Below are 11,502 nucleotides of genomic sequence, written 5' to 3' on the forward strand. Positions count from 1 at the left end.
TAAAGCTTGAAAATCAGACAGAGCTGTGAAATACTATCAGATAAAGCTTGAAAATCAGACAGAGCTGTGAAATACTATCAGATAAAGCTTGAAAATCAGACAGAGCTGTGAAATACTATCAGATAAAGCTTGAAAATCAGACAGAGCTGTGAAATACTATCAGATAAAGCTTGAAAATCAGACAGAACTATGAAATACTATCAGCTAAAGCTTGAAAATCAGACAGAGCTGTGAAATACGTAGTTGGGAGGGCTCCTGATGAGTGTTAAGCTCTAACTCATTCACCCCTGAAGACACAACTGAACTCTTCCAATTGAAAAAATGCAATAGTTCATTATTAAATTTCAGAGGTGAACAAGTTAAAACAATGTATGTATTGATGTTTGTAAATACAGCAAAATCTCTTTGAATAGGGTATACATTGTCTATACATATTGGTGTAGTACCCCGATAATCATTTTTGTTTCTGGTTACCGTGGTGATGAACTGTAGTCATGGTATGTAGTGCATGTACATTATTACTAATTATATATGGCTGTTGTGATACATTTGTGTACCCCGATTCCATCTGATTACTTGGAATCTGCAAAATCAATCGGAGAGCTATTTATCCACGTGAGAATTCATTGTTTCTGTCAGATTTTTTTGCTCACCTTGTCCAAAGGGCCTAATGAAATGTTACATAATACAAATATTACAAAAAGCAATCATGACCTTGACCCATATTTAAGGTCAGAGGGTAAAATCCATTGATCAGAAGTGAAACACATAATTACTGCTTATTCATGTATACCAATTCACTCATTTATTGTTACGTTGTAACAATTTTCAAAAATATTGTTAGGTGTTTTTCAGTGATTAGACAGTGGATTAGTGGTCAGTATTACCCAAAGCATTCTACCCTAAAACTGTGTCATAACTGTATATCTATACTACTTTTATTTCAGAATTCCAAGAGAACACTTCGCTCCAACGAAATATGCATGCCGAGTTCAGGTCTCCTGGACGTGGAATTAGACCTTGCCTTTTCTCTACAGGTAAGTCCCCAAGATCATTATTTTGACTCTCACAATGTTCATATAGATTAGCAAAACTTTGTTATTTGCAAGAGTTATACCATTGTGGTACATTTGGATTTAAACGATGCTTGTCTAATGTTGCCATGACAACTGATCTTACTGACAACATCAAGAGGAACTGATCATGAACCTTTTGATATGACAAGGTGTTGGTACAGTCAGGCTCAAGTATGCCTACTACCAACACCTAGTGTTATATACAGGTTACCCTGGTGGCCTAGTTGTCAGGCTCATGTACCCATACTACCAACACCTAGTGTTATATGCAGTTTACCCTGGTGGCGTAGTTGTCAGGCTCAAGTACCCATACTACCAACACCTAGTGTTATATATATATAGTGTTATATACAGGTTACCCTGGTGGCCTAGTTGTGCAATTTTGCTTTTGTTTGTGAGTATACGTAGGAGGAACAAATATGGATGTCGGGCAGCCATGTTGGATTTCATGATCAAAGTTTGTTATCTGTGATTCACCTTGTCCAATACCACATTGGTCCATGGTCAAGGTCAACTTCCATATTTTATGTACGTATTGATTCAAATATAGTATCTTTTTTTTACAATTAAAATTGACATAGAGGCAAGTAATTGTCTGCATCCATCATGTATCCTATTTCTTTCTATTAAATAGCATCTCAACATAGAGGGTTGAAATATAAGCATCTGAAATCATATCTTTGTTCCATATACTTAGGTTAAGGTCACATGGTTCAAATGAAAATAATAATTGCATAATGTTATGAAGTAATATTGTTGATACATGAGTAAAGTACCTTAGATTTGGACAAGGTCATGGTGAAAAAGTCAGCCATGAATTCAAAGGTCAAATCAAATTGAATTTCTTCTTAATGGGCAGTGTTACATTTAATATTATTATCCCCTCACAACGAAAGTTTGAAGGGAGATATGATTCCGCCCGTACATTGTTCATTCCTCATTGTTCATTCCTCAATGGAATTTCATGAACTTCATATAAGTGTTGGTATGGCAATGCCTTGAACAAGTTTGTGTTTCAGGTTTCTGCATTAAAGGTCAAGATTACTTTTCCTAATTTTTACAAAATCTTTGTCATCGCTCTCCCAACTTCATTCCTCAATGGAATTTCATGAAACTTTATACAAGTGTTTGGTATGGCAATGCCTTGAACAACTTCTCCTTTCAGGTTTCTAAGTTGAAGGTCAATGTCACTGTTACTATTTTTAGAAAAAAAAATATCATCGCTCCAGTGACCTCATTTCCTCTTACATATGTTACAATGTGTGAATGCAAGGGGATTTGTATCACTTGTGATGCCTGGTCTATAGATTTGTATCACTTGTGATGCCTGGTTTATAGATTTGTATCACTTGTGATGCCTGGTTTGTAGATTTGTATCACTTGTGATGCCTGGTTTATAGATTTGTATTACTTGTGGTGCCTGGTTTGTAGATTTGTATCACATGTGATGCCTGGTTTATAGATTCGTATCACTTGTGATGCCTAGTCTATAGATTTGTATCACTTGTGTTGCCTGGTTTATAGATTTGTATTACTTGTGATGCCTGGTTTATAGATTTGTATCACTTGTGATGCCTGGTCTATAGATATGTATCACTTGTGTTGCCTGGTTTATAGATTTGTATCACTTGTGATGCCTGGTCTATAGATTTGTATCACTTGTGATGCCTGGTTTATAGATTTGTATTACTTGTGATGCCTGGTTTATAGATATGTATCACTTGTGATGCCTGGTCTATAGATTTGTATCACTTGTGGTGCCTGGTTTATAGATATGTATTACTTGTGATGCCTGGTCTATAGATTTGTATCACTTGTGATGCCTGGTCTATAGATTTGTGTCACTTGTGATGCCTGGTCTATAGATTTGTATTACTTGTGATGCCTGGTTTATAATGACGCAATACTGTTGGGAATGGTAGCATTTAAATTTGCTCCTTGGCAGTGGTCAAGGTCAGACAGTGAAATTTGCTCCTTGGCAGTGGTCAAGGTCAGACAGTGACATTGTATTGGAAGGATTTACACCAGATGTTGTTTGCTGTTGGTCAAGGTAAATAGTAAATGTCACCAAGCTTTAATACAGGTATCTTACTGGTAAACAATGCAGAGCATCAGTATGAAGTTATAGTGTTAAATTGATGCAGGATCGGCTTTTAATCTAGGCCCAAAGTGCCATGATGAAAGGTTGTGGCTAGTAAGTTAAGAGTGAAGATTTAAAAAGGCCATCACAGGTACAAAATTAACGCCCCAGGTATCAAAGATTTAAAACCTGACCCATACCCAGGTATACAAAATATATAAAGCATACACAACACATGTACATTGCTGTTCAGGGTCTGTATCATGAAAAAGACAATAATTTCCACTGACTATGACTTTACCCCACTGATGGAGGTATTCATTTCTTTCCTTTGAATTAATCAGTCGTTTTATGATTAAAAAGATATATGTTAAACCCTTGTATGTAAGTCACTAGTTGCAGTATTTTTGTTTTGTACTACACTCTGATCATCTTGTTTGTACGTTATACATTAACTGCACATGTGCAACCGTAAGTAAGGCAGTTTTATTTCAGACTTGTGTTTGGTGCTTCACATTGGCATGCCTGACAGCAACAAAATCAAACCACAGGACCCTATTAAGCCTGAAACCAACATAATCTCATTTATTTTAGTCTTGCCCAAGCCTTTTTATCACATATACATCTCCCACATGAATAGAAACTTTTTGAGGAGAAACACAGCTGTGAGAAAACAAAAATAACAATGTTTTGCTTTTGAACATGTAATAAAAACATACAATGTCATCTAAAAACAAAATAATAATAATAATATTTTGAGGTTCTTTTATACCGCTTTATCACAACTTAGTTCGTAGGTTAGGTCGTCTCAAAGCGGTTCATAAATTATTATCTGTGGTTATGAATTATGGCCTTTGCAACCAGCCAATATCTTTCTCAACTCCCTGGGGAGCATACAGCCGGTGCTGCCATTTCGGCACTCACAGCTAGCATTCTACAATTGGAGCACTGCCCAACCATGTACTCATTTACAGCTGAGTAGACTGGAACAAGCAGAGTAAAGTATCTTGCTCAATGATAAATATGTACAACACAGTGCCGTGCCGTGACTCGAACCCGCAACCCTTCAGTCACGAGTCCAGCATCCTTCCACTGGACTACAATGCCTCCTGAATGTGTCTGGAACAGTGTTTGAATACTCACGACCACCCTTAAACTCAATATCTGCTTAAAGGCGACATGGCGTAAGAATACTGTAAAACAGTTTTTGTAGGGATTGACCCAAACTGGTCATTGTTGGGGATAGCTGGTCCAATTCTTCATTCCTTTTCAGTAAAACTTTTGATTAAAACAACTTTGACGATACCCATTAAGAAAAGTGATAGTCTTTTTGTGTCTCTGATGATGATACCCATTATAGATAGTAAGTTAGCCTGAGAGATTTATTGTAATCCAATAATTGGTGTCACGTTATATTGAACCATGCCATAATTCTATAAAATGATTTAAATGTAAAATGACATATTTTGCAGTGAATTTTGTTCTTATAATGGAATAAAGGACAGCCAAATTGTATTAGATATTAATTTTCAGAGTCTTTGTCAGTAACAGCTGCCATCCATGTTAACAGAATCTGGATCTAATTATAAACATGTGGAGTGGTTGGAATACGTTCACAGTGACTATGTCTGATTAAATTAGAAATACATGTACTCTGACGCTCATAGTATGGACTGAATGCAATCAGTTGGTGTTAAGTACAGACAACTTATATATAAAGGGTTAACATATAGGGTTGAAGCGCTATAAATATCAATACAGGTATTTGAGTATACTCAGGAAAAGGTAGGGAGATTATACTAAAAGGGGAAAGGTATTGGCGGTCTGCCAAGGAAAGTCAGATGAAAAAAAGGGAGTACATGTAGCTAGTGTGAAAAAGGAGAGTGAGGATTGTTTCAAGCTGATAATAAAGAGATGCGTTTGCCGTGGTGAACAGATCAATGGAATCATTGAAAACAAGCTTCTGTCTACGTCCCATCAAATGATTTCATACATCAAATGTGGTCAATAAGGGCTACATGCTTGGTAGTCTTGTCAAGAATAACAGGCTGACAGTGTACTAGTCAGCAAGACCATCTCCCTCTCACCACAGACTAATGAGCATAATAGCCTTCATCCCCATGTACGTGGGCCCAGATTGCTTTCTGGTGGTGCTAAGTGCCATTACATTCCGTAGCGTTAGCGACTGTGAAACACCTATACTGGTCATTCTAACATTGACACTAGCCACTGTGATACACCTATACCGGTCTCTCTATCATAGACATTAGCCACTGTGATACACCTATACTGGTTTCTTTAACATTGACATTAGCCACTGTGATACACCTATACCGGTCTCTCTATCATTGACATTAGCCACTGTGATACACCTATATGGGTCTCTCTAACATTGACATTAACCACTGTGATACACCTATACCGGTCTATCTATCATTGACATTACCCACTGTGATACCCCTATCCCGGTCTCTCTATCATTGACATTAGCCACTGTGATGCACCTATACTGGTCTCGCTAACATTGACATTAGCACTGTGATACACCTATACTGGTCTCTCTAACATTGACACTAGCCACTGTGATAGACCTATACTGGTCTCTCTAACATTGACATCAGCCACTGGGATACACCTATACTGGTCTCTCTAACATTGACACCAGCCACTGTGATACACCTATACTGGTCTCTCTATCATTGACATTAGCCACTGTGATACACCTATACCGGTTTCTCTAACATTGACATTAGCCACTGTGATACACATTACATTCCGTAGCGTTAGCGACTGTGAAACACCTATACTGGTCATTCTAACATTGACACTAGCCACTGTGATACACCTATACGGGTCTCTCTAACATTGACATTACCCACTGTGATACACCTATACCGGTCTCTCTACCATTGACATTAGCCACTGTGATACACCTATACTGCTCTCTCTAACATAGACATTAGCCACTGTGATACACCTATACTGGTTTCTTTAACATTGACATTAGCCACTGTGATACACCTATATGGGTCTCTCTAACCTTGACATTAACCACTGTGATACACCTATACCGGTCTATCTATCATTGACATTAACCACTGTGATACCCCTATGCCGGTCTCTCTATCATTGACATAAGCCACTGTGATACACCTATACCAGTAACTCTAACGTTGACATTAGCCACTGTGATACACCTATACCGGTTTCTCTAACATTGACATTAGCCACTGTGATACATCTATACTGGTCTCGCTAACATTGACATTACCCACTGTGATACACCTATACCGGTCTCTCTAACATTGCCATTAGCCACAGTGATACACCTATACCGGTCTCTCTAACATTGACACTAGCCACTGTGATAGACCTATACTGGTCTCTCTAACATTGACATCAGCCACTGTGATACACCTATACCGGTCTCTCTAACATTGCCATTAGCCACAGTGATACACCTATACCGGTCTCTCTAACATTGCCATTAGCCACAGTGATACACCTATACCGGTCTCTCTAACATTGACACTAGCCACTGTGATACACCTATACTGGTCTCTTTAACATTGACATTAGCCACTGTGATACACCTTTGCTGGACTCTCTAACATTGACATTAGCCACTGTGATACCCCTATACCAGTAACTCTACCATTGACATTAGCCACTGTGATACACCTATATGGGTCTCTCTAACCTTGACATTAACCACTGTGATACACCTATACCGGTCTATCTATCATTGACATTACCCACTGTGATACACCTATACCGGTCTATCTATCATTGACATTAACCACTGTGATACCCCTATGCCGGTCTCTCTATCATTGACATAAGCCACTGTGATACACCTATACCAGTAACTCTAACATTGACATTAGCCACTGTGATCCACCTATACGGGTCTCTCTAACATTGACATTAGCCCCTGTGATACACCTATACCGGTCTCTCTATCACTGACATTAGCCACTGTGATACACCTATATGGGTCTCTCTAACATTGACATTAACCACTGAGATACACCTATACCGGTCTATCTATCATTGACATTACCCACTGTGATACACCTATACCGGTCTCTCTAACATTGCCATTAGCCACAGTGATACACCTATACCGGTCTCTCTAACATTGACACTAGCCACTGTGATAGACCTATACTGGTCTCTCTAACATTGACATCAGCCACTGTGATACACCTATACTGGTCTCCCTAACATTGACACTAGCCACTGTGATACACCTATACGGGTCTCTCTAACATTGACATTAGCCCCTGTGATACACCTATACCGGTCTCTCTATCATAGACATTAGCCACTGTGATACACCTATACTGGTCTCTCTGACATTGACATTAGCCACTGTGATACACCTATATGGGTCTCTCTAACCTTGACATTAACCACTGTGATACACCTATACCGGTCTATCTATCATTGACATTACCCACTGTGATACCCCTATCCCGGTCTCTCTATCATTGACATTAGCCACTGTGATACGCCTATACTGGTCTCGCTAACATTGACATTAGCCACTGTGATGCACCTATACTGGTCTCGCTAACATTGACATTAGCACTGTGATACACCTATACTGGTCTCTCTAACATAGACATTAGCCACTGTGATACACCTATACTGGTCTCTCTAACATTGACACTAGCCACTGTGATACACCTATACCGGTCTCTCTAACATTGACATTATGCACTGTAGATGAATAGACAGAAATAAGTTCAAGTCATAGTTTCACACAGGTCATCTAGATCTATACTAGCATATATATCAATATTCATATAGTGTGCAGAGTATATATATAGGACCATGTAAGGTATTTCAATAGGTGTAATCAATTACTGTGTACTATGGTACTACTGGAGAAATTATAGACTCAACTAAAAAATATATCCAAACCAATAATAGCCACTGTGCACGGGATACACCTATATACTCACTGTGTAGGATTGACACCGGATATAGCTAGTACCGAAGCGGGCAGCGACGCTAAGCGCAGACAAGCCACGGGCTGTTTTCCGATATTTCAGGTATTTTCTGGTAGCGTAGAGATAAATAAAGGAGCACAACAGTTATACAATAAACAATGATTTATGTGATGCAGATGATTCATAAACTTTTTCATGCAATCTGAAGACTGAAGATATTGGTAAAAAGTGACTACTAAGTACCGGTACAAAATCATTTACTAAGAAAGAAGAAGAGATAGCTATTAAAGTATGACATATATGATGATGAAACGGACGTTACTGGCATGTGTAGATGATACCGGGATAAACATGTAATGGTCATATGTCTAAATGTAGTCATTACGATGTAATTGACTTAAATGTTTTTTTGTCTGTGTACGGCGAATAGTTGTTGATACATTTTCAAGTGTACAGTGATTAGCATGTTAACAGTACGGCGAATAGCTTTACTAACATAACCATGTTTGGAGCGAGCATTTGTACTAGCTACGTTTTTATGTTGTTATACCATTGGAGTAACATACCAATGATGTTGCTTTGTAACACTTTTGAATGATATCGTAAAGGGAAAGGGTTAAGAAGGTCGAAAGTCTAATGAATTTCGAGTTAAATAATGATAAGGAGTACCCATTTCTCACATGTTATAATACAACCTAAGCTGTGACCATGACAATAGCGGTGGAGAGCTGAAACTTAAGTTGTGACCTTGACAATAGCGGTGGAGAGTCAGAACTTTAGCTGTGACCTTGGCAATAGCGGTGGAGAGTTGGAACTTAGGCAGAAGGTGACATACTCTTTCCATGTCACAACGTTAATATACAAGGGCGAGGGGTTACACAAGAAATTTTAAGGATGATGTAGAGAAAATCTGCACTAATACATAGATTTGCAAAGAAATACACGATAGTTAAGTTGATATATCCTCAATTTATTTACAGTTATCTGTAAACAGCAAGTGGTAAAGGCAACACAGACGTCTGAAAGTGTTAAATATATGTATACTTTTAACAGGCAATGGGAAAAGTCTGTTTCATTCCTACTCAAGATTTCAAAGTCTATTCTAACTTTATTTTCATCAACTTTTAATAGGCACTTTTAAATTATGGTCTGAAACATTGTTTTATAATTGGTACTTAAAACAAATATTTTGCAACCCTTATATTTTGAGGGCTGAAAAACAGACACAACTATCATTTTGGCCTTTCCTTTTCATCTACAGCACAGGTAGACTAGTGGTTATCTGACTGTATTGAGTGCATTGTTGTCTCTTGTAATCTTTGGTGTTATACAACTTACGTACGATAAGGTGCATGCATTTTACACAGTAGGCGATTTATGGTAATCAGGGAACGTTAGTTTAAGTTTAGCTTTAACAAAATATGTCACATTTAGGCAAGGTGTTCACTTGAATACTGTATACCATATGAACTATTCGCCGTACACCAGTTATTTTAAACATTCCTATTCGCCGTACAATGTACTCCTATTCGCCGTACACTTCACCAAAATTAGTTATACCAATATCTAAAGGAAGAAGCATAATCTAGAGCGATTCCATGTATTATCATGACTATATAACTATTAGAAATCATCTTAGCATATAAATGTATATAATCCACTGGCAAATGTCAAGTCAAGACAATATTTGCTGTTGCGAATGAAGATTTAGCGGTACTAGGCAGACTGTTTTTGTAAATAATTTGCAACTACACCAAAACAATTACATGCCTCCTGTTTCAGATATGAATTACGTCTATGCTTGACTGTCATGCTTCCTTATTTGTCTCTACACTACCAGAAAATACAAGAAATATCGGAAAAATTAACGTGATTTGACTATGCCCAGCTTCCATGCCCGCTTCGGTACTAGCTATATCCCGTGTCAGTCCCACACAGTGATACTGGTCTCCCCAACATTGACAATTTATCGCAGGTGATTTAGACAGAAATAAGTTTACGTCATAGTTTCACACAGGTCATCTACACTAGCAAATATATCAATATTCATATAGTGTGCAGAGTATATATAGGACCATGTAAGGTATTTCAATCTGTGTAATCAATGCTGTACTACTGGGATAGTTTTATGTTGAGACACAACTAAAAAAATAATATCCAAACCAAGGCAGTACCCAAAATGCTGCTATGCCAATCAGCCTATTTGTTGTTTTGTTTAAGCTGTTATCCCCGTACCAAACAATCAAACAACAACAAAAACACAGAAATACTGATTATATAGATAACAGGTTCGTTGATGTGTAGGAAGAAAACAATACCAATCAGCCTTGAGCTTGTTACATGAATGTGTACAGTGTAAATCTTCAGTAAATAATACTGTTGAGCTGATGGATGAAGCTGTGGTGATTTTTTTAAGCTCACCTGCCCATAGTGCCCATGATCAGGCTTCTAACGTAGACTGTGTAGATAAAAATAAATGATACGAGTCATCATATATGCTTATCAATCATCTTGTAACAAAAGGACAGATAGTTGCTGTGTCTTGATATTATTGTAAGGGTACGTAATTTATATCAAAGGTCACTCATGGCATTAGGGAGGAAATAACACATACACAACCGGAGATGGACATTGAGTGTTTGTAGTGGTTATTCCCTTGCTTATAGGTTATAATGATATTTTGCATTAACTTCCCCATTATACATAAGGCCTTTTTTCCTACTTTTGAGAAGAGACATGTATGTTACATGTAGCATGCAAGCAGATGGAAAAATACAAAATCTGCATAGGTAGAAATATCCTATAATTTTGTCCTGAAGAAGCCCACTGTAGGGGCGAAACCGGTCGATACTTCTGATAAACAACAAGAACTACCTATTGCTCCTTTGTCTGATGTGATTGAATCTATTTCTGATGTACTAATTTTTACTCAATCCCCTGCATACTTTCGGGTATCCAGACGAGGAGCAAAGGACCAAATTATTCCACCATTAAGAAAACCACGGCGTTGGCTCTACCCTTGCCTTGTTAAGCATATAATGCTGTACAATGGTGTATGTGGTGAAAATCGGAAAGACTCTTCTGGCATATAGGTGAAAAGAGTTTTACCTCATTTTGCCTGTCACTTTCACTTAATTGGCCACATTGTCTGCTAATTGGTATTTATGTAGACCTTTTTTAGGTCACCTGAGCTTTAGCTCAAGTGACCTATTGCTATCCGTTTTCGTCCGTCGTCGTCCGTCGTCCGTCGTCCGTTAACATTTTTGCATTTCAAACTTAAAGTCAAGTTCTGCTGGGCCGATTGAACTGAAAGTTGGTAGGAATGATCGCCTCATGGTCCTGACAAAGTGTTGTTATTTTTCGGGTCGATCAGAAATCCAATATGGCC

At 38.0% G+C, this 11,502-nt stretch overlaps 1 protein-coding gene across 7 annotated transcripts in view; it reads left to right on the forward strand.

Moving 5' to 3' along the window:
- The window catches only part of LOC110455732 (phosphofurin acidic cluster sorting protein 2-like), an 83,239-nt gene that overhangs the window by 6,128 nt on the left and 65,609 nt on the right, over positions 1–11,502 (forward strand). For all 7 annotated transcript variants that reach the window (XM_021506059.1, XM_021506064.1, XM_021506061.1 and 4 more), the window contains exon 3: positions 948–1,037. In XM_021506059.1, coding sequence (XP_021361734.1) covers positions 948–1,037 — 90 coding nt within the window. The remainder of the gene's footprint in view (positions 1–947; positions 1,038–11,502) is intronic.

Source organism: Mizuhopecten yessoensis, unplaced genomic scaffold (assembly GCF_002113885.1).
Source record: "Mizuhopecten yessoensis strain PY_sf001 unplaced genomic scaffold, ASM211388v2 scaffold8365, whole genome shotgun sequence".
Classification (NCBI taxonomy): Eukaryota; Metazoa; Mollusca; class Bivalvia; order Pectinida; family Pectinidae; genus Mizuhopecten; species Mizuhopecten yessoensis.